At 31.3% G+C, this 25,840-nt stretch overlaps 2 protein-coding genes across 2 annotated transcripts in view; both read left to right on the top strand.

Moving 5' to 3' along the window:
• The window catches only part of LOC147064710 (DNA oxidative demethylase ALKBH2-like), a 318,791-nt gene extending 318,087 nt beyond the window's left edge, over positions 1 to 704 (top strand). Inside the window, exon 6 of the mRNA XM_085958337.1 lies at positions 77 to 704. The gene's annotated coding sequence lies outside the window, so the exon portion shown is untranslated. The remainder of the gene's footprint in view (positions 1 to 76) is intronic.
• On the top strand, positions 582 to 23,853 carry Rabex-5 (Rabaptin-5-associated exchange factor for Rab5). The gene is made up of 10 exons (XM_085958335.1): positions 582 to 704; positions 8,372 to 8,534; positions 14,445 to 14,639; positions 15,803 to 16,035; positions 17,653 to 17,762; positions 18,436 to 18,593; positions 20,253 to 20,509; positions 21,475 to 21,585; positions 21,682 to 21,816; positions 22,856 to 23,853. The coding sequence occupies exons 2-10, from the start codon at positions 8,390 to 8,392 to the stop codon at positions 23,699 to 23,701; spliced, it is 2,190 nt and encodes a 729-aa protein (XP_085814461.1). The 5' UTR covers positions 582 to 704; positions 8,372 to 8,389; the 3' UTR covers positions 23,702 to 23,853.
• Positions 23,854 to 25,840: the final 1,987 nt, after the last annotated feature.

Genomic DNA, 25,840 nt, shown 5'->3' with positions numbered 1-25,840 from the left:
TAATATAACATTAATAACATATCATGTATGTACCTATTTATACTGTACTAAAACATTTTTATCGTTTATATTTCAGTAAAACTTGAATTGGAGCATGGAAGCCTGTTACTAATGAACCCTCCTACGAACCAAATATGGTATCATTCATTACCGATAAGAAAGAATGCTTTAGGAATCCGATTGAATATGACTTTTAGAAAATATAATAAGTGAACATGTTAATTTATAAGAAGTACCTAGTTTTCTATGCCTTTATAATTTAAAAAAAAGTAGCAATATACTTATAGTAATAATATTCAATTATTTTCGATGGTACCTAGCTACAGGAGTCCAATCTCTTTGCTTGCTACCCTATTTACCTCTGAAGATTTTTTATTAATAATTGTCTAATTAAAATATGTACCTATTTATTTTTGTGAAGTTTCCACGAAAATAATAAATTATAATATCGCAATATCACTCTTAAAACGGTTTTCATTTAGGTAAACAATTATTCATGTATCCTGATCTCTTTACCTTTTGGTTTTTTTCACTTGGCAACATTAGATTTAGGTATACTGTGAAAGAATCATAGACTAATATGAAAGAATGACGTACCGAAAACAAGTTTGACGTTTAATTTGTCATCAGACGAAATGTCATTACCTTTTTGTGATAATATTGAATTTTATGCCGTTTAATTAAACAAATATTGCTGTATACGGGTATGTACTTATATTATAATTAATCACACACTGTGTTCTTAATCTAAATACCAATATTAAATTACCGTAAACACACTATTAACTTTGTACAATATCTATGAATACAGTATTAGGTACAGTTACTCGTGTTGATTAATGTTTTGATTGTGGTTTCCGATTGAAAATGATAGGCGTTAACTTTGACTGAATGATGTCATGTAGGTACTAACAGTTAGTCAAATGTATTTACACCACGAATATCAACGAAATATCCGTACTTATTTTAGTAATTTAACTTAATATGTAGACCACGTCCTATTGTGTTATGGAAAAAAGAGTATGGATATCTTAAATTTTATACAGGCATTTTATATTTAGATATTGCTGGGAAATGGACCCAAGACCATCATCGTTATAGTCTAATGTTTTAACAATCTAACAAATAATGATTCAGAAGGATTTAAACACTTTATTTTTTTAAGTTAACCTGTATGGCGATGTCGACTAAACTTCAGCACTACCTATTAAGTACTTATTATTATCGATAAGATTTAAATGTTTTTTTTAATATCACTATTTTTATTTCCATGTTGCATGAATTACAAAACTACTTATATGACCTCAAGTTCATATTTTTTTATCGTTCATTGAGATTGTAAATACTCGTTCTGTTCTTTAGGTTGGTAACGTTTGCAGTACACTTTATGGCATATCTACGAGTAACTGAAAAAAGCTTTTCAAAATGACTACGCAGAATGTAAATGAATAATTACATAAGCAATTGTGAAAACTAAAGTAGTTACCAAAGTTTATACAACATGCATGTATTGTAATCAGGCTAGATTGTTTTTTTTTGAGATGATTATGTATATTTAAAAATTTGATTTTAACATAAATGGCCACAAGGCTTTTATTAAAAAAAAGAATTGAGTATAATAATATAATCCTAAATACAGTAACATAAAACATTACAATGAAATCAGTGTTTATGCTTGGTTTATTGCTTTGAAACCAGATTAAAAAATAACAAATCATATCGCAGGCGTATTATATGTTGTCTACTCTTGACTGGTGACCCCAAAGGATCTTTTTAGGTACTTTGCGCGACTTGTAAGGCATCTGTTAGTATCTTTACGAACGATGCCTGTCCGTAAAGCACGGGGATTTTTAAATCTGTAAAATGAAACATGGTCTATTCATAGATTTTTCCCACCTTAATGTAATAATGCACTAAATCACAAATCTCCTTGACGCATTATTATGATTGTAATCATGTATTCAGGTATCTCAATGGTTTTTGTTAAATAAAGTATTACTGTTTAACCAAAGGAATCGAAGAATGGTGCTATACATTATGAATTACTCACACTCCCTTACCTTATTTCCCATGTCAAATACTTTATCACCCAATACATGCTTACATTATGTATTCATATACCTTGCTGTGGACTTTTATGGCCAGGGAGGAATAGCAATACACCTTGCAGTGGCGCACCCAGGGGTGGGGGGGCAAGGGGCCCTGGGACCCCCCAAAATTATCAGAATGATTTTAAACATTGAAATTGAAAGCCGATAAACTATACCTTTGGGCTTAGACAAATAAAAACACGGCAAAAAAATGATTTGTAATTCTCCAGTACCCTTTTTAGAAAAATTTCTTAGATTTTAATTCCTAACACAAAAATTTCAAAACACCAATGTCAGGTTTTTTTAGAAACCCAATCCCTAATGGAACTGTCAAAAAATTCTCGGTATCCACCCGAATTCCGGAGTGGTGTAGGTCATGGCTGGGGAGGGCTGACAGGGCTCTAGCCTGGGGGCCCGGCGTGTCGGGTTGACCAGGTAAGTGAGATAAACACACATCATAAATTAGCTTTAATAATAAAAAAAAGTCGCCTGCGGCACTATTATACTTCATGGCCATGAACATTTTCAATTATATAATTGTGCAATATATTTTTTGATTATTATGTGTTGATACTCGACAGTTCCATTATTAAAGTAGATGTATTAAAAATCGCCAATAATTCACTGTATAAGTTGATACCCTTAATTTGAACTAAAACACAATTTGAAAAACGTTAATGTAGTGTTTCACACTGCCTTTAAATTTTTAATTTGAAAATATTTGTTCGCGGATTTTTTTTTTAAATAAAAAGACACTACAATTATAATTTCATTTATTTCTGTAACAATAATAATTACTTTATTAATTTTATAGAAGTTTCTCAAAATAATAAACATTTCTAAGGCCTTGTTGGCTTTTTCTTTTGTTCAGATAATTGATACGGCATAAAACACGGTATGCAAAGGGATACTTTGCAATTTGATACTGAGATTCGTATCACTTTTAGCGTAGTGCTGCAATAACCACATCTACGAAGTGTACATTTTTCGGGATAATGTTTTGAATTGATATCGTCAGGAAATGGAGGTCGACCAACCCTTTCTCGTGAAATAAAAGATCCTATCAGCAGATCAGCCAACTTATTTCTAAAGTGAAGATGTGTAATAGGTTTTTTTTCATTATCCAACACAGCTTGGTATTCTGTAATTCCTTCAAATACTCTTAGGAATGCGTCTTCACCCATGTGTGCAAGGTCTTTTGCACTAAAACCTCCGCTTCTCCCATTTTTCATCCTCTGACAATAAAAAAAAAATTTGTTCTGCAATATAGGCTTCTACTTATACATATATATATATATAACATTCCATAACTATTTTATTTCATTCTGAGATATGTATTTCAAAAAAATATTACAGTTTGAATGAAAACAAAAACAATTATTTTTACCCGCGATTTTTATGGAAATCATTTTTTCAAAGAATAACACATGTCATCAAATAACTCGATAGCGACTAATTATCCACAAAAAATAACTAGTAGATGTGAAAGTTGACTATATTGTTATATGAAATTAGATGTATTGTGGTTTAGAAATTATTTTTAGTGTTTATATTATGTAAATCAAAAAGGGTCAAAATTATACAATTTGAGGTTAGATTCTCGACATGCCACTCAATAATTTGATATTATTTTACTATGACACATACAATTTATAGGTGAAATACAAAAAACTATATATTTTTATGTATAGTATAAATGTACATACTTTGTTTTCAGTAAACAAGTCACAATTTTCGAAAAACAAGAACTTAAAAACACTGTTGTTGAAAAACTGGCAGCTATCATGTCGCTAAATGGACACCGGTCAGATAACTGACCGGGACACATTTTTCGTAATCTACTCAATATGTGCAAACTTCAGGGCGATTGGTCAGATTCAAGACCTCTGTGCATTATCTGAGAATGATTAAAACCCATAAGGGTGATTATAACTTGTAAAATTATAGAAATATAGACCTTAATGTTGCCGGTCTCAAAACTATCCGTTTTTCGCTTATGACCTATAAAGGGTTAAACGAGTCCTCCTGTATAGATTCCGAAACTCACAATCTCTTCAAGGAACGCATAAAATGGATTACAAGTTATAACAACTCATTCAGTCAAGATTATTATAATCCTGTGACATGAATTTAACTTTATTTCGAGGAGTATGTGACTATGAAACTGTTGTAATGGTCTTACAAGAACATCACTTTATACCAAGAGAGAATGGCAATTGGCATTTGATGATAATTAATTTATAAGAAGGACATTGTTGGATGTTGGATGTGGTTGTTTGCGAATAAGTATTGCTAAAATGCATAGTTAGAAAGATAGAAAAATCCTCATGAAACAATAGTTGTGCATTTCATATCACCGTCCTGGAACCCAACTGTCAACATAATTTATAGGACTACAACCCTTGGCAAGTCTTGACCTCATTCAAAAACTTCCTCCTTCCGGGAAGATTCCATGCCGACACTCCAGTTATTTTGACCGAGCATTCTTAAACCGTCTGTAGTATGTGAAAATATATAGTTTCGAGTTGATTAAATTCAAAAATTTTGGGTATAATAAAACAAGGCATAAAATAGTTTGGTATAGGTAGAAGTAGTTTATTAAAATACAAATAAAGAGGCCCGAAACTATACTCTGGTTAAACTCTTGTCTGACATATGCGTAAATGCACCAAATTAATAGTAATAACTTTCGAGGGACGGCTGAACTGTTGTAAGTATTTTACAACAGTCTACTGTAGAGCATACACAATTTAATTTGAATAGAGGATTGAATACTAACAACAGTTGTATAGTTAACTCAATTTTATTTGCATTCTTCTGGGATGCATACATCAGTCTGATTCCGAGACGTGTTTTGCCAAACCCTACTTAACAAATGGTAAGGCAGAGGCAACTTTCGCACCTACATCGATGTAGCTTTTGGCGACCGCATTGCAATGTCGCCAAATACAGACTACAGCGCAAAGCCCTATTTATCGGAGACCAGTACATCGCAGTAGACTTTGGCACGGACGTTACCATGTGCTCATACCGCTCGTATAGAATGTAATGCCAAATCCTACTCATGTCAAAACTACATCAATGTAGGCGCGAAAATTGTCTCTACCTTGCTTTCTGATAAGTAGGGTTTGGCAAGACGTTTCTGGGACAGCAATACATTGTTGAACTAAAAAGTTAATTTAACCATTCTGAGAAAAACACAAGTTGTGAGTCTACTGTTGTATATTAAAATAGTTATTTGCGAGAAGTGATGCTAGACGAAGGACAAGTAAGTATATGGGTAATTCATTAGATTAAACACCTCATTTGGATGTTTCCAGTTTATTACCAATGTTTTATCTATTTGTCATCAATTCTATCATATCAATTTAAATTATTTTTTCAAGCATCGGATTACTTCATAAATGATTTTGAGACAATGTTATCATATTAATAACTGTGAAGGCTACGAGATAAGACACTCAGACTCATGTTAGTACCCCCCAATGTAGTAATTTATTAAATACACAAAAGCGTGTACCTACTTGATATGTGAATTTTTATCTGTGAGGCTATTTCATTTGGGATAAGTAGATAATATTATTAAATATACAAGTACATTCATAAGTCTAAAAAATAATTTAAATGGGTTCAGAATTCTTTGCCTGCATCTTTGACAATCTATTTCTTTCAAGTACTATATTTTATAATGTACCCAATGTCTTATTGAAAGTACGATAACCAAAGCTTTACAAGCTATAACTACTATTATATAATATAATATTATTTAGCTTATAACACTAGTCTCTCAAGCAGTGGGTGCGAATTTAATTTTAACTTAGTGTGCACAAAAAATTATGTACGGCTACTTCAGAAAATTCTTGTGCTGTAGGTGCCTAGTATAGACGAACATGAAAAAATCCAGAAGTGAGATGACATATTATATTATGTAATTGTTAGATATGTGAACAAATTCTAGAAGCATGTTTAATATTTATTTTTGAATTCAAATTTTTTATTAGGTTCTCGATAGAGCTATGTAATGCAATCAATTTCTAATATGTGCTGCCTTGAAACCTCGTGTGTGCACCCATGACCACATGGCCTAGATGGAAAACCATGTTTTTCAATATCGTACATACAACCAATCCTTGTAATAAAAAATATATCTCATGTCTTTTTCCGCATTGTCCAAAGCTCTAATGTCCGACAACAACAAATTGGCGAGAACATGAAGTCACTGTAGTTGCATGTAGAAGACTTCTCAATGTTGTCATTTTTTGAGAAGACAAATCCTGTGAAATTAGGTTTTTCATTTATATCAATTTTCTATTCTCACTTAGAAATTCAATTATTATTTGATAATTAACAATATAAAAATAAATTCAAATAATTTCACATCTTAATTATCATGATAGTTAGTGAGATCCCCGGGGTTCCAGCGGCTAGCTCAGGAGTCCATCGAACCCCGGATTCACAAAAAAAGAAATTCAAACGGTTGGAGTATAAATAAAACACGGTCTTTCGTGCTCGTAACGTGGTCTTCTTATATTTTACATTTTCTTTAAACGTTTACATATTTTGTTTTAACAATAAGTTTCGCAGGTCCCATCCTATCGGAAAGGGGACGCTTACTCATTACTTTTTTCTTTTTCAAACTTCGCGTACCCACGCCATTCCAGCAAAAAGGACTCTCGTGATTGGCCAAATTTTATCGCGTGATCTTTGATTCGGCGAATCACGAGCCTGACCCTGGCGCAGGCGCGTCGAAATTTGGACGTTGCCGACAAGCGCGGCAAAATTTATTATATTTAAATACTTATATTTAGTCTTAAAATTATCGCTTTCATCCATCATCGTTTATACTTTTTAAATTAAATTAAATTTATCTTAATTACACCTCCGCCCAATATGCGATTTTCACACACCGGACGAAGGCCTTTACTTATGATTAAAAAATACTTACGTGGTTGAGCAAGGAATCAGATTAGATGTTTTATGAAGCCGTTTCTAGAGGTCAGGGTTACGTTTCGACTTATAGCTACTAAATGATTATTTTACACCGGGAGAAGCCCGCCTGTAACAGGGGTGTATCATTAGGATAATTAATACACGGTAATTATTGAGTTTGGAAAGAAAAAAAAATCATTAAACCCACCCTAGTGGATAGTATTGCTGTCAGTATTATTAATTAAGTAGAAATGAGCAATATACAATTTATATATATTGACGAGCCAATCACATTTTTTATAATTTACAAATAAAGTCTTTTAATTGATATTTTTAGTAAAGTTATTGAAAAAACACATACTGTGAAAAATCATTTTCTATAAAAATATACATCTACTATTATACATCACTATAAATTTTGAAACAATATGTATCTGTTCAAATTCAAGGAAAATAACCAGCGGTAAATATTAATAAAATTACAATTTTGTTAAAATCATTAGGATATTATGCACATATTATGTTTTGTCACATCAAAATGTTAATAAAATACGATTACGATACACACAAATAAATATAATATTTACAAACATCATTCCCAGTATTTGGGGAAGTATTTCTTGTACTGCAACACTGCATTTTGACATACCTGTCATGGCGGCAATGCGTTCTAGAAGAGTGATTAAATATTGAAATCATAATTGAAATATTGATAATCAATCAATACGACATAATCATTTTAACATAGTATTATATAATATTATTAACTAGTTATCCCAAATATTCTATGAATTGAAATGATATTATACAAAAAATACATAATATATGATATTGTGTGATATCATTAGATTTATTATTTTTTTACAGTAGATTATAATCTTAAATAAGAACTTTGTTCGATGATATCTTGTTTTATCGCATATATGATAAGATAAAAATAAATAGATAAAGGAAATATAATATAAGGAAGTGAAATCTTCGATATATATTATTCTGTTGGTAGCTTTCTACCTGATATGAATAAGTCTCATCCTTTCAACAGTGAATTCTTTTGTGAGTTAATAACTCGCAAAGTAAAATGGGCTGAATCGAAGTTATGGGGTCTATCATTTTCGTGTGATTTGAATTATTTCTAATAGGTAGTTTTCTGTGAATAGTTTTCTGTGAAGTTTTTTAGTTTCTGATCATATTTATATGGCCAGGACAATTCCAGAACAAATGGGGTGAATTTAATGTGTGCCACATACCATTGTGTCGCATCTTTATTTTTGGACTTATGAATAAATTATTCATTTTTTCTTTTTCGTCTCTTCAAAATTAATTATTCGATAATGTTTGGAACACATCTGCAGAGGTCCTACAAGTACATAATGTACGCTACGAAGACACCGTCGTTGCGGATAGTTCACAGCGATTTGAAATGCAAGAGTGGGTGTGGATTTTACGGAAATGCACAGTGGCAGGGATACTGCTCTAAATGCCATCGCGAGCAAGTCCATCGTCAGAGAAGAACAGGTATTTAATATCATATAAAATCAATTATTTTTGATTACCTACTAACTCATTTTTTTTATAGTCGTTATATAGCCACAGTCGATTTATGGCAATATGTCTGCTTCTATAGTCGTTGGTCATGAGGTCGAATCCTGTATCTGACAAATTGAAATGTTGTTTCAATAATCTTGTATTATTCATTTCATTTTATCATAAACAATTTATTTTATTCAATGAGTAATTCACAAGATTTTGAGAATGTAATATTCCATATATTGAACATACATAACTTGAAAATACCTCAGACACCCACTAGAAAAAAATCATATTTGAAAAAAATATTTAAAAAAAACCCTGTCAAGTTTCGTATTTTTGGAATTATACTTCTTTTGGCGCATTTGGTAAATCAGATCGAACTGTATTTTTGGCGTGTGACGCCGATGTAATGCATTTGGCGTGTGACGGAAGTTGCGCGCGCCGATGCAACACAATTTATTATTATGATTATTCATTAAGATTTGAGGCTATATTTATGTAAGTATTATTTATGAGTAAAATTATATATCAATAAATAAATAAATTTTGTGAATGTTGAGTCGGTAAATAATTCAAACAATGGTATGTTGTAAATTTACAATATTTAGACACTTCATACCCAAAAATACATATTTTTACAGTTTAGGATAATATTTGTCGCATATCACATGTCAATTTATTTATTAGCGGTTTATAATAATTGAAGACAATAATAATTAAACCCTTCAAACACAGGTTTTGAGATTTTTTTCTTCCAAAGTAGATACATTCTACAATAATATTATTTATTCGCATACATAATAATATTATTGCTGACGGTACCTATATCGATAAAATTCCCTTGAGACCGAAATGAATATAATCATAATAACACGCCAATAAAATTAGATTTTTTATTAATTCATCATGGGCACTTCTGAATCGATTATAACCGCTGTATGGCAATGAGTTTTGGTCCAATACAATAATTAAATTACAATTATTATCATGTGCTATATGAGAAACAGATGAATCGCGTACGTTTTCATCAACCTAATCCACATATTAATAGACTCAGGTAACGGCTTATTTTGTTTTGTTATGCCAAAGAAGTATAACTTTTTTTCAAATATGATTTTTTCTAGTGGGTATATATATCTAGGAGGTGTTTTCAAGTTATGTATGTTCATTTTATATATTTGTGTTTAAACTTGTGGCTATTTACCGTGTATCTGTATTAATATAATATAATATAATATCTGTATAATATAATATTCATTTCCCGTAAAAGTAAAAATCTGTTCATACAACCTCCACTCTGTAGAGGCCCATAATATGATCCTCATAGGATCGAACATGGTGGTCTAATTTAATGTATCTTTTTTTAACATATACCCCGATAAGCCTTTATAATGTTAGTGTTTCGAAATCTTGTTATCTTGATATTTTTTTTTTTTTTTTATGTTTGGATCCAGACTGACGTATTATGGTCTGTGGTCATTTGTATGGCACAGACAATAATACTAAGTGGAAACGAAAGCTCACAAATCTGTTGTATTTTTGGCCTAGAACTGTACAGTCAGATATTCACTCGCAACTCACAATGTAAATTTTACGTTAACTAAATTCAATATCAATGTCACTATTCGTTAATGCCGTGTATAATCCAAAATGTTTTACCACAATATAAAACAAACAATGTCAACGCTGTGTCTTATTTCTATTGTGCCCCGAACAGTTATAATACCACACACGACGCAACCTTCTACATACAAACTCATTTAGTGCTAACACCGCGACTAGCGCGGCTTGGAGCAGTTGGCCATTCGATATAATTAACGTGTTATTTAAATGTAATTAAAACTTCAGCAATGATTGTGTTAATGGATGTTGGATCTACACACACTGAACGACACAAGATCAAATATATATAGCCTAATGTGTTGAGGAAATGGCTAACAACCATTACTTGTAAAAATCTATCTAATAAGCTAATATCCACACCGTATTGTAAAGCCAACGATAAGAATTATCAAAATTACTATTCTCATTGGTCATATCTATTTGACCACGTTCTCCATAGTAAACAGAACTGCCTGCCAAGAAGTTATGGTTGGTCTGTAGATACTGAAATACTTTTCTGCATTGTTTATTTGTACTTTATTTTATTACTTATGTAACTACTTAGATTGCACTCAAAACACCTACATATATATATGTAATATGAAATATATATATATTATCTTATATGTGTAGTTATCAAGCATTCTTATTCTCAATAAAGTTGTGTAGTCTTTTCTTCTAATATATTATTATATTGTAGATTATGAGTATATCTGAATTTGTTATTTTTTTTAAATTTCTGACTTCTTTTGTCGAAAGTGTATGAAGTACATTATACTAAAAATGAAACAGATGCAATTTCAATAAATAGTCATGTGTTAAGAATAGAAAGAGTAGATATTATTTGTATTAACTAACAATTCTTGAATATTATTTTATCTACTATTTTTAAGAAAGTATTAGAAATTTATAATTTGGTCTCCACTCTCATGTCTTCCACTAATAATTTTTGCACACTGTTATACATTTATTTATTATTGTTTAACTTAAGCTGGACATAATATCGTCGGTCCCAATTAAAAAAGTCGGATCTGAATTTTTGTCATTTTCGGATTATTACGTAAAAGTTATTTAAACACTTTAAATATTTATACCACAATCACAGTTTTTTTTGTTTGTTTGAAAAATTCCGAGATACTCAAGTTAAAAATGACAGATCTACCAACAGTGTCCGAATAACAATGTCGGTTCTTACCAACCGACATTGTTGGCTGGGCGCGGGTGAGCAAGATGCGTCGGATCTGACAGTTGCTGCTATGTTCACCGGACAGACGGATATTTTTATAAAAGTTTAGAAAAGTTTCTATAATCCGTATTTTTATTCATCATAGCAAGCAATAGGTCACAAAGGATATTTAAAAATGCTATAGGCTCAAATTATAGTGACAAATTTCCGGAGAAAAAGAAAGAAATGAACACTGAAAATTCAAATCTCAACGGTCATTCTGACAGAAAAGGTAGGTTAAGTAAAATTTTACTAAAATATTATTTTTAAGTGGCATTCTTATAAAATTAAATAAGTGGATATTTTATAATTGTCATATTTTTATATTTACTTAACATAGTTCACAACTAGGTGTTTCCGAGTAATAATGTCGGTTGTGGAAGATATGACTATTTTAACCTACATTTTAATAAGATCTCTGTCCGATGTGGGACATCCGACGTTTTTAATTGGACAAAACTTTATGCCTAATGTCATAAGTGGTACAACCGACTATTTTCACTGTACATCAACAATTCTGTTTTGTGTTAAGTGGTAGAACCGACAGTTTTAATGGGTCTGGTGTTTTAAAATTATTGTAGTACCGACAATGTTCCTTGATTAAATTATTTTTTTATTAAAATGTTTAAGCTAGCTTCTGAGGGTTACGGGTAATATATATAAAATGGCTAATTTACATATTATTCTTCATTATTTTGTTTAGTATATCGTTAAGAATGACTATTTTTATTTTTCAGCTAGTGAAAAATGTTTGAAGAATCCATACCAAAATGCCGACTGAAGTGCTATGATTTTTTTTCTGAAGAGCAACGCTTACACATTTTTCACAAATTTTGGTCTCTAGACGTAAAATATACCGAGAAAATTCTGAAGCGTCGTCAAAAAACTGTAGTCACCAAGCATGATCGTTGAAATACATTTGTTTATTATGTGCCTATTGAGGATAAGAAAAAGAAATATTTTGTAAGACTATGTTTCTGAATACTATTTCATCTGGAAAACGTACTATTATAAGCACTGCTTGGAAGAAATATGATGGAGATAATAATATTGAGCCTGATCAACGTGGAAAATACGACCATAAAAACCGTCATAGATAACGGTGGTGAAAAGCATATGCGATCACGTAAACTGTTTTCCTCTGGTAGAATCGCACTATATTCGAAAAGATTCTAAAAAACTGTAAGTGACTCTTGAATGTTCAATTTATATCGCGAGTGGTTTGATCTGAATAAATATTCTAACAAGTCACAAACCAAAGGGTAATACAGAAATATTGTAAATGAAAAGTTCAATATAGCATTTCACCGGCCAAAAAAAAATTGCCTTTGTCATGCATTTTCGATCAAAACCGGTCCAACAGACGAAGATAAAAAAAGACAGGGCAAACATTTAGCCCTTAGGAAGGCACATCGCACACTTAAAAATGAAGATAAAAACGAGGCTTTACAGAGTAAAAGTATTGTAATTGTTATATTTGACTTTCAAAAAGTACTAACGACTCTTCATGGGGAAGTATGACGTATTTTTTATTACAAACGAAAATTACCAACTTTGAATGGTACTGTGTATAATATGGCAATGAAAATCGGAGCTTTTTATATGTGGCACGAAGGAGTTGCAAAACGGGGAGCAAATGAGGTTTCTAGTAAGTTGTCTGTACAATTTTATAAAAGAACCGCATTATTTATCGGTGTAAAAGAATTTAAATTTTGGTCCGACAATAATTGTGGTGGTCAAAATAGAAACCGCATCGTATTTACCCATTATATGCTTGCAGTCAAGAAGTTCAATGTCACCATTACTCATAGATTTATGGAAAAGGACCACACTCAGAATGAGAATGACAGCGTCCACTCAACCATTGAAAGAGCTAGTGATCGCAAAATGTTTGTATGTTCCTAAGAAGTGGTAGGTATTGCTTAATCCGTTGGACAAAAGCTGAAAGTGAATCATACATAGTAAAGAAAGTCTTTACAATGATGTACCTATAGGATTTTAAATCATTACTCGCAAACAAAAATTGGACAAAAAATACTTCGTGAATTTATGTAATTGACTCGTGTAACAGAACTAAAGGTAAATGCACAACAATGCGACACGATTGAGTATAAATATGATTTAAGTGAACCTGTAAAAGCTATAGTTGTGCTAAGATGTGCAACACGAAACACTTCACAAGCTTCCTTCAGATCAAATTCTCTTGAAAATCTGAAGGAAGCTTATGATGGCTCACTTCCTGTCAGTTACTATAAGTATGAAAATTTGCAAGATATGTGTAAGAGTAATCTTATTCCAGAAAAATATCACAACTTTTACATGGAGCTCGCCCATATTGAAAGATTCTTAAAAATACAAGCGGAGGATATCATTGATAGTAATAGTGACAAAAAACAAAGTTAACTATTACTAACTATAGTTTTTGGGGATTTTTAAATTAAAAAAAATATTTAAATATATAGGAGTTTTATAAAGCTACAACAATGACCAGTTTTTATGATTATGAGGTATATTTTTTATGTTTACAATGTCAAATTTATGATTATGTTTTCTTTTTTGTAAGTAGCTACTTTTATATCTATCTGTGATTTCGATTTTATACATACATTCTTTAAATTAAGTACTTGGAATTGCTTTATTCGACAGATCCGACATAAAATTTTTATCAAATTCCAGTTAAAATAGTCGGAACTGACACATTCGACATATTAATTTTAACATAGTCCCATTAAAATTGTCATAACTGACACTTCTGACAAAATTACTTAATTTATTCCAGTTAAAAATGTCGCATGTGACTTTTCTCGAGTTTCTATAAGTAATTCTCAAAAATTGTAATATATATATTTGAACCACCTAAAAATAAGTGTTTTTGCCAAATTTGGTAACAATATTTCATAAATTGGCGATTTTACGGATATTTAACGGATAAAAATATCTTTGATTGCTCGTACTGAAAAGTAGCATTTTGCAGATCCGACTTTTTTAATTGGGACCGACGATATATAATTATGTACATACTTAAAAATTTGTAGTAGGTATAGTATACTTAATTTATTTTCTTATAGAAAAGGCGAATAGCAGTCACGCACAACCAAATGCATCTCCGAGTGTGCAGCGTGAGCATCAGATACTTGAAAGACAACCGAAGGCTTCACCGGTCGCAGGCTTCACAAAATTCGAGGAGAAGAAGTTACGCCAATCTGACAGCCTTAAAAAAACAAAACTTCTAAATGTTTTCCGAAAAACATCAAATGCAAAAGGTGATAAAATATTTTTAATGTTGAAATATTTCATAAAAGGGGAATTATTTTTACCGATTTTATTGGCAGGATACAGACTGCATCAGTTTCCATGTTTTTAAAAGATAAATTTTAGTACCATCTAATATTTAATGCTCAACTCAGCAAATAGAGATAATTCACAGTCATTTTATCATCGCTACTAATTATTGTAAACGACTCAGTCCCTTCTGTCACGCATGGGGTCGTCGCAGTTTGAAATGTTATCTCTACATTAAATAAATAGCTACGCTCCTTGATCCAATAAACAAGGCATAACATTGTTATGCCGTCGGATATTCTTTGGCTAAATAGAAAAAGTAGGGTTAATAATTATTATTGTTTTCAATATTTTATGTAGTGTTAAAATATAACCAGTTGAAAAGTTGTATATTGCGTATTTTCTGTAGCGTTTTTCATCATCTTTAGTTATCTGCAATTTTCACAGTGTTACATACTTTGCAATGCAAAAATGTTTTGTGTGATATCGCATTTTGAAACTTTGTGAATTTAGTGTTATTGTTTGTGATTATCGACATTTTTTTGTTTAATATCGGATCTGTTTGTGGTGAATAAACTGTTGATTGCAAAACTTTCCGTGGTCAATTGCTTAGGTTATAGGATAAAAATAATTTAAAAAAAATATTTCATCTGAATTTATTTAATTAAAACAAATAAAGTATTTTTATTATTAAAAAATCATTCAAATTGGTTTGGTGCATATTTTTGGCTTGTTTCTGTAAAACTCTTTTAATATTATAAATTGATTTTAAGGATTGAATTTTTTTGAAATTTTAATGGATGTACTTAAACAAAAAAAAAAACTTAATGCCCAAAACGTAAAAATGATGTAAATAGTATGAATGAAAAATGAAACCGTAATATGTGTAAATTCGTAATATCAGTATTTTACAGTGACTTTTAATTAAGTATTTCTTAGGTACATAAATATATAGGTAGGTATTGTGAAAATAAACTGTTTACTTCTCATTCTGCCAACCTCATTTAAATTTCACTAGCAAACAGTGAATGTAGAACCAGTACCTTAAAAGCATGTAATGTAATTCTGGTATATATGGAATCAAACCTCACCTAACTTCTGTTAGATTTTAATATAGATATTTATAATTTGTGTATTTTTCTAGATGTGGGAAATAGTGACAGGGAGTCTCGTGACAGAGGTCCCAGTGAGCTGGTCATTCCGACAAACTCTTTAAAAAGGCAGAAGCAAGATTTCTACCAGACTTTTCCCAATCTAGATCCTGTGATTGAACGCGACACCAGAAAATATGTGGAGGCTCTCATTTCCAGAATATCCAAACAATATCTATCCAAAACAGTTGATGAACTTTCAGATATGACACAAAATTTTTATCAGGTAAACAATGAAAATTAAAATAGTTTTAATATTTGTTTATACAATGAATAATTCACAAGATTTAAAAATGTAACATTCTTTATTGAACATACATAATCTGGGAAGACCTTAGATACATAGCTATTAGAAAAAATCTTGAAAAAAAATTTGCTACCAGACTTAAATTGAACCCGCATTAATCGTATTCCTGCTAACGTACTTCAATTTAGCCACCTGCACCTTACCTAATTACTATGAAATTAACTATAGTAGAACAATTTATCCTTGAAATTGCGCAGATTGCGATTTCTTCTACTGCGCACGGATTACATAGGATAAAATTAATTATTGTTACCGTTATTACTTCCGACTGCTCTTACATGAAGCCAATTGCATCGGTTTTTCTTGCTCGGCATCGCTCTAACTACATCATATTTTCTGTCAAAACTATCGAACTTCATGCTTATGTGGTATGCTTGTAGTCTTGTGACTAAATCGTTCATCTTCCAAATTTAAATTAGCTAGGGTGCAGATTACGAGTGGCTAACGCGTCAGCTTATAATGTTATGGGTTCCAGGTTCGAATCTTGGGCCTGGAAAATATACATATTATTTTTCAATATGTGTTTGAAGTCAGAGTATCGGCCTAATGGTTCGGGCGAATGCTTAACAACTTAATATCTGTTAATAAAGCGTCCACTCTGTGGATTGAGCAAGTGGCTAACATCCATTTCTAGTAAAAACAAAAATCTGTTAATACAAAACCTCCACTCTGTGTAGGCCCACACAATCTTCTTAGGATCGGACATGGTCAAAAAGAAAGCGTGCAGGTAGCTTGGCACCATATTTTTTTCTAATAATTGATAATATGTTTCTGAGGTGTTTACAGGACTTTTAAATGTTATCCGATGTTTATTTTTTTTAAATAATGGAATGACTAATTTAATTTTAATTAATACAATGTCTTTCTACTTATACTATTACAGAAATTAACGAAATTATTATTTCAATTACTTTTGTTAAAATAATAAGACAATTGTCATGTGTGTATCTTATCACCCTGAAAGAGATATATAGTGATGAATCGTCAATCTTACTAATTACTCGTGTGATTTAATTTGATAAGTAATTAGTAAAATATTAATTATATGTATTTACATAACTTGTGTTGTATTTCGCAATAATTATGTTGTAGAAATTATTTTTGGCTGGTGTTCATTAAACACTTTATTAAAATGATATCTTACAAAAACCAGGAACTCTCGTGCTTCCCTATTTTTGAAGCGCTGTTCAAATAGGTATGTTTGTGACGCTGTGAACCAAATCTGAGCATAATATGTACCTCCAAAGAGGACGTTGTATTTACAAAGAATAGTTTTTAACTATTCGCCTGACCCATTAGATCCTGAGACTGGATCAAAGACACATTGAAAAAATAACATGCATATTTTGATCAGGCTGGGTATAAACCTGCGACCCACGCACTAAGCCAATATGGGTGCAATAAAGAATACTACACCTTGTGTATGCACCTACATAAATATATTGTCTTGAATAAAAGTATTGATTAAATGTAATCTACAGTATAATTTTATCTTGAATGTTTGTGTTATTCATAGTTTATTTTATTTATCTTTAGCTATTTGCCCAACGCATGGACACTAATCCCCATTATTCTGAAGTTGATGCCGAAACTAGAGAACTCTTGTTGGATTTCGTGGAAAAATATGCCATGACTTACCTTCATAGGTAAGGAATATTTGAATACTTTCCAAATCTAATTCATGATCAATTCATTCAATGAAGCAACTCTTCCATTTCCTTCTATCTCTGACTGTGTCAGCAAGTACATGATAAGGAATTAAATAAATACATTTATTTTGTTTTTAATAGCTTTATCTATCTGTTGCATTACAGAATTATTATTACATATTGCAATCAGTGACATTCTGCTAAAATTTTGTCTACCAGCTTGCGTCCGGTATTCTTAAAATAATCATCTATCTAACCATTTATTTTTGGCATTTTTATTTACTTTATATTTAATTAAATTAACACGTTATTGTTGTCGATTCTGTAATATCTGCTATGTGCGTAAAACCATGTTCAAAGGACAAATAAAACAGTCAAGTAAAAGATAGGTAAATATGTCTTAGTTATATAGGTTGACCACAATATAACTTAGTATGTAACATTAAATAGCGTGTTGTGATGTGAAAACTGAAAAATAAAGAGTCCAAAACATTAATGGCAGCAGTCGGGCTCGAGCTTTTCGATTATCAGTCATGCCCGCTGTCAATTACGGTATTCTGGCCGTTGATAATATTATTTTCATTCAGTGTTCATTTTCCATTTTCCGCATGGTGATAAAATATTTTTCTATTTGGTAACAAACTGAATTATATGTTTAATCTACTTTCAGCATAGTTTTCTCTCCCGGCAGTTGTGATGATGAGAGGAAAGATGCTCAGATTCACGCCAGAATTCGGCAGCTATGCTGGGTGTCACCTCAGCATTTGGACTGCCGTATCGATCAAGGAAATGCTCGAGTTCGCGATTTGCTTTATGCCGCTATTTCAGGTACTTTTGTAAACAATCTGAATTATGATTTCCTCACACTGTGACAATAAATTAACTATCATATAAACTTCATATGAATAATTGGAAACATTTTTATGATACCTACTCAAAAGACAGATCATAACCTTCCATATACCAGTTTCTAGCTTATTACTATGTATGCGTTAACTATATTTTATGAATAACATCCACACCGCCTGACAGTTTTATACATATTAGGCGGCCACAGACGTACAGTTTTCATAGCAGGTTGAACATGGCACAGACAATAACTGTTCAATAACTGTACGTTAGTGGCCACACCACAGATCAGTTTAACTACCCCATTTAAATCTGTCGAACTGTCAACAGACGTGCCCATATACGTACAGTTATTGTCTGTGGCAGAGCAAGTATCAAAAACTATGGAGGTTAGGTCCGCGGAGATATTACACAGGGGTATTGTTTCAATTAGTTTTAGGTAGAGTATACTTGAACGATATTAATACACGAATAATTTTACTTTGAATTTATTATGGTTATAATTGTTTTTATTAGAAACAAATTGACATAAAATACATACCTATGACGGTAAAATAAATCATGATTTCGCTAGTGGATTGTGTATTTTATTGATTCACCGAAACAATATTATACACATTCGTGTAAATATAAAATATAATCTTTTCTTTTGAATAAATTATTCCCTTTAATGGACAGTATTAATTAAGTAAGAAAACGGTAATATTTATAAAGGTATTGATTTTATATACAATAAATTTAAAAACATACCACAAAATTATATTTACATCAATCATCAGTATAATAATTAATTACTATGATATTATTAAAATATATACTTACATTTTATTTAGATTTAGCGACATTGTCATTCACAATTAGGTATATTAATTTATGTTGTGAACGTCTTAAATTAATAATTTGTAATATTCACTATATACAATAAATAAAATTTGAGTACTGAGTTATTAGTCTATATTTTCACAATAACTTAATATTTATAATGCTCTCTAAAATTTTAACATTTATATTATATTGTATAAAATAATATGTTTACATAATATATAACTATTACTTTGTTTTACTCTCGTAAAAATAAATAAAATATAATATTTGCGATCTCTGCGTACATAATATTATTACATTTTTTATAATAAATGAATTTGTATTTTATAACAAGCAACACCAGCCGCAGTTGTATCGTGCGGTATATTCTACTTTACGTTACCAACATCTAACCTCACCCGAGAACTTTCGGCTAGTTGAAATTCCAACAGTTTTACAAAAACACGGGAGTAGGGGGTCGCTGGCAGTTTGAACCTGGCACACATCTGGCAGGTCGAAAAGTGTCCGTCTATGGGCGCAGCAGATTATCTACCAAAGATAACTGTGTGGCCGCCATTACGTATTAACTGGCATGTTCAACCTGTTACGAAAACTGTACGTCTGTGGCCAGCAATTGGGAAGTGGGCTGTTTATGTAAATAATTTTTATGTCAAGTGGCATAGCTGTTTTCTGCAGAATGCATTAACACTATAATTCAAGACTAATTAGTTTTAAGTAGTACCTATAGTTGCTTATCAGTGAAATTTTCGTAATGCATTTTGTAGAATATTTTTGAAGGTCACAAGTTACCTATATAATATAATGTTTTTTCAGAGCTGGTGGCCATGGACAGTGTCCTTTCGCCGGGCGGTAAGCTGGCGCACGTAGTCGGCTGCTGTCGAGGAGTTGTGGGAGTGGTGGGTGCGGCCGGAGGAGGACCTGCCTCGGCCGATGAGCTGCTGCCCGCTCTCATCTTCACAGTCCTCAAGGCTAACCCGCCGCGCCTGACGAGTAACATCAACTTTGTTACTAGGTTCTGCAATGCTGCTAGACTTATGACCGGGGAAGGGGGATATTACTTCACAAATCTGGTAAGACCAGCTTCTTTACAATAGAGTCGACAACAGCTACTTCAAAAACATCGAAGCATGCATGAGATTTATAGATTTCTATTTCGTGTGTATTGGATGAAAACCATATATTTTATTTCCTCCATGTCAAGTTTTAAGTCTATATGTATATTTGGGATGTACCTATATAAAATTCTCATAATACAGAAAACCTTATTCATTTGTGAGTGCAAATTTGTTACCTATATCGCGATCGAATTTTTAAAATATTTTTTTTCCCGCACTTATTTTAATCTTCACGTGCCAGGAATCGTCATAATGAATGGAGCGTAACGATTCAGATTATTTGACAGTAAAGTTATCGTTAATTTTTACAAATAATTGCAGACAGACCAAGCAGTGTAAACTATGTAGATTCTTTTTTGCAAAACGGAACAAAATATTTTTTTGTTTATTGTTAAGTTATACTTATAATATTACATTTATTTTATGTGTGTCGTTTATTTAGTTCATTAATAAAGTATTCTCATATCTTAAATTGTTTTGTTTTTCAAGTCCACGTTGATCACGAAATGTTGCTTATCGAAACCGTGTCCAAAATGTATCCCCCGCGATCAAAGAAAAACAGAGAAAAGCATATGTGACAATAATATCCTTCTTGGCAGGAGGGGTAGTTGCCATGGACCTCACATATATAGTGACTTTAATAATATGTAGCTAAATTTTCTGTTGCTTAAGCTTGAAAAGGCACTGATTATAATTATATATCTCCATTGTGAATATTATATTAATTACATATTCGATATTGTAGTTTTGTTGTTTTTAATACAAAATAGTTTTCATTAATGAAATAAACCCAGCTATAAAACCTATCCAATTAAGTTAAAGAATTATCTATTATTTTAGAAATTAAAAGTAGATAATAAACATTATTTGTGAATGAATTTGTATACTGGTTTCACAAAGTATTGTTTTGTTTCTTGCAGTGTTGTGCCGTTTCCTTCATTGAAAATTTGACACCAGAGTCACTCAACATGACCAAGGATGACTTCGATGGGTACATGAGTTTACCGAACATTGTTGGCGGTGGATCTTGGGTGAGTTTATTATCTAGTTAACCGATCAAATTTATTATTGGAAATACAGGGTTATTTACTTTGTTTAACCGGATTCGTTCTTTTCATTTACAATAGGTGGCTGCACTTTCTCTCTGTGAAGGTCTTCATGAAATTCAAGATCAAATAAAAGATTTGCAAGAGCTTGAAAAACGAACTATAACCATAGACAACATGGCTAAAGATTTGGAGGAACAAGTGGCAACATTCCAGGTACATGGTTTTAATGTTATTCTTTTTTTATGTCAGGATTCTAGAAGATGAAAGTGTTTGAAATAATTTATTAAGAGTGCAAGATAATTTTGAAGTGTTAAAGTGTGTATGATTTTTTTTATTATAATATTATCGTATCTACCTAACATAGATAAATGAATCCAATAACAGTATTTCAACTTCTGAAATCAATAGTTACTGAAGATTAGAACAGGCTTAGCATGGGTATCAACGTCGCAGATGGAAAAAAGATCATTTTCAATTCTCATTCATTATCATTTTTAAGTTAAAAGCTATAACAAAGACAATGTTTGTTCAACAGGAACACCCCATAAAAATAAAGCCCGTTTGCTGAAGGCCGAAGTTGAATAGAAATTGAAATCGCTTAAAAAAAATTTGTAGTAAAATAACGTAAAAGCTCATTATGGATTATAGAAAAGACGTTTACGTTTTAAAACCATAAATGAACGAAAAATATGTAAATGAATATTTAAATTTATGTATTTTCATAATTTCTGATACGGAATGTAATTTAAATATTTTCCACGAGACAAAGTTCTTGTCCACAGGATTTCATGAACTGGAGGTATGCTCCGGTCTATTTTCAGTCCTAGGAAGATCCTTCTTGTCGTCTCCGAACATTGACCTGACCAAATAGGCGTGTTTCCAAGGTGTTGGCCCCTTGCTTGCTATGTGGCCAAAAAATAAAAAATGCAGCATTGACAAACAATAGTCATTGTATTGTTGGATATAATTTATTATAATCTCCCTTTTACATAACCGACACTTCATATTTCTATGTGAAAAAGAAAAACATTAGTTATTCGCTAATTTAAAAATTATATCATATTGTTTATATTGTTCGTAAAAAATTCACCTTAGTAAGAATACTTGGGTTTCATAGAAATTCATCTACTTGTATTAAACTATCTGATTGTTAGAATATAACTATTAAAATGAAAAAAAAATGGATGTGTGAATTGTCATATTATCCGACAAAAATATCTTGTCATAATATTCGAATCCTTTCTTTTTTCAGGATGAAATCATGAAAAAAGTTGCAGATGTATTGGCTCGAACGCCCCTAGACATAAATGCCAAAAAATACACACCACCAGCAACACGGGAGTCTGAAACTGCCATTTTGATTGAACCTGTAACCCCAGACGAAATTCAAAATTCTACCCCATTTGTTGAAGAAAAAGACATGAAAAAAGATGAAAAAAGCGTAGATTTATTTGATACTTGTACTGACGATACGACAATTCCACTAATCATCAGCGGTCCGGTTTCGACAGACATCGATAATGTATTTCCTACTGATTTTTCACAGATCTGTGATAAGACTTTACTCCCTCCTAATAGTCTCGTAAATTTGACGACGGCTCTGGATAATCCACCTATTTCAACCTTAAAAACTATCAGTTCAGCGGAATTTCTTTCACCTTCACCACTTTTTGGATTCGGTTGTTTTGACACTCAATCGTTGGATGAGCTGGCGACACCTGATGACTTCGGTTCCGAGCAATTCTTGAATAGATTGACTAACGTGAATTACGATATCGATCTCTCCGATCCCAGCGCTGAGAATAGCGCCGCTGAAGACCTTCCGATTCTTCCAAATCACGACAGTAAAGCGAAGCAGCAGGATCCTTTCAGTCCAGATGGTTTAACTATGACAGAGCATGCTCACGCTTGGCAGGCTATGCAGGCCGAATCGATGAAACCTTACGAGAACATTAGTTTCTACAAGCCAGTATTGCAGATTCAAGCGCAGGACGAAGCTGCATCTATATTAGATGCCAACGATTCACCCACAACAGATTGTCTTCTACCCTCCCCAATCAAACCGCTTAACACCAATTTCCAAGAAACTTTTAAATAAGCAGAAATCAGTATTATTTCATTTCGACTGTTTTTTTTTATTTATTATAATATAATAGTTGGATATTTATATTAATCATTGTTATTTAATTGATTATATTACATACCTCATAAATTTACTTTCATTTCAAAACATAATTAAGCAAAGTAGAACCAATTTATTTATGCTTAAGTTTTGAAATGATTTTTGAAGATATTTCTAAAAAAAAATACTATGTATTTGAAACATTGAGTACTACATATGTCAAAAATAATCTAGAAATTCTTCATATAACACTGTTCTATCGGTTGGATACATACATTTAAAACAAAATTATAATATACTAAGAAAAATGCAATATAATATTTCCTATTATAATTTATTATTGTCTTATCTTGTTAATGAAAATTTCTAAAAATAAATTTGCTTACTAGGCAATCCATGAGATGTAAAAATAATTATACTATTAAAACAAAGAAAAACTAATATGTATATAAAATTTAATTGTTTTATAAGTATTATAGATATTATGTAATATACTGTTTGAGTTTGTTATTTTTTATGATTGCTGATTACCTAGTCTTGAATATTTATTTTTCTGTTCATGTACAAATAATTTTATTGCAAAAAGTGTTTGTACAAATGGAATAAATAAATACCTATGTTCAATTCATAATTCATTATCACACCGGCAGAAATGAATTCCATATGAAGCGCAATATCAAACTGATTAAAAAATATTTTTTATTAAATTAATGTAGTTTCCATATTATATTGATTGTTTTAGTGCAAGAATGTTATGTATAACTTCCTATTATGTAGATACTACTTTATATATCCACGTCAGTACTTGGGCTGAATTTGAGTCTACATTAAAAGCTTTACCATCAATTTTTCTTTTATTTTAACCAACGTCCTATCTTCTGGCTTCATGACTTACCCCATGTTAGACGTAGCAATCATAGTGATTAAATTTATGCTTCTTTAGGAATTATTTATTGTAATTCCATGTTGAAAAGATCGTCAAAAATTTGGTTTCTCAATTAATATAATATAATGAAAGTATGTATAAAAATGAAGCTGTCAAAGATATATGACTATTGGGATCCGGTTCATCAAGAGATCGGATCTTTCTTTTCTTTCATTCCAACAACTATTACAGACTATTTTGGAAACCAAATTATCTTAATCAACTTTACTTTGAAACATAAAAAAATATTGTAAGTATGGTTTTCTTGAATAGGTGAATTTTGAAGTCCTATTAAAAAAAATATATATATATATAATATCAGTTGTGTAATATTGAAAATCTTATTACAGACCTACAAACTTATCTAAAGAATGGATAGGGGAGCCACTGTCGAAAAGTACCCAATCAAGACTCACAACTGGACAGAATCTGACGTTTTCAATATGGCGTCCATATGGTAGTTAATAGTTCCATTTTTGACTGTTCTTTAGATAAGTTTGTAGGACTGTACTTAGGTTGAAATATGTACATACTTAACTTTTCAACACTACAATATTACCGTTCGAAAAATATAACACCTAGTAATAGTTACGAAATTCAAAATGCCTTCAATTTTAATATCTTTCAGGGTACAACGCTTTGCCCTCGAACTATGATCATCAATGCATATTGTTCATCACATCGATTAGGTACAAATGGTACGAGGGTAGAGGGACTTTCATATATTTTTAGACATATACAGAAATAAAAACAGAAATAGATAAAAATAACTTTATATTTTAAATTTGATCAGTAATGTGCAACCACTGTAGAGTAGGCCTCCGCCAAAGGGTTTTTGTTTTCGACCACACAATGAAGGTCACATGATTCACTTGATTTACTAGCGCTACATAAGAGGTGTACTCTACTGTGATTGCAGTGTAAGTAGGTAGTAGCAAAGAAAATCTAAATACATTTTTCATTAATACAAAAATCAATTAATAATATATAGAGGTATAATTATATGTACAGATGTAGTCTTTTAAATTATAGATAATGGAAACTTTGGATCGATTCTTAAACTATACGCACTTATTACGCTTAATAATAAAATCAGTCCGTAATAATTATCAGATCATACCAGATCGGATACATTATGACTGTCGATAATTTCAAATCGAGAAATAAACAGTTACTTACAGGTACGCACA

Source organism: Rhyacophila brunnea, unplaced genomic scaffold (assembly GCF_057557595.1).
Source record: "Rhyacophila brunnea isolate RB1 unplaced genomic scaffold, BYU_Rbru_1.0 scaffold_7, whole genome shotgun sequence".
NCBI lineage: Eukaryota > Metazoa > Arthropoda > Insecta > Trichoptera > Rhyacophilidae > Rhyacophila > Rhyacophila brunnea.
The sequence above is the reverse complement of the archived record's forward strand: the minus strand, read 5'-3'. Positions and strand labels throughout refer to the sequence as shown.

Coding starts and splice junctions, on each gene's coding strand:
- Rabex-5 (XM_085958335.1), top strand. CDS start 8,390: ATGTACGCTACGAAGACACCGTCGTTGCGGATAGTTCACAGCGATTTG. Junction 8,535..14,444: donor CCATCGTCAGAGAAGAACAG/GTATTTAATATC, acceptor ATTTTCTTATAG/AAAAGGCGAATAGCAGTCAC. Junction 20,510..21,474: donor GATATTACTTCACAAATCTG/GTAAGACCAGCT, acceptor TGTTTCTTGCAG/TGTTGTGCCGTTTCCTTCAT.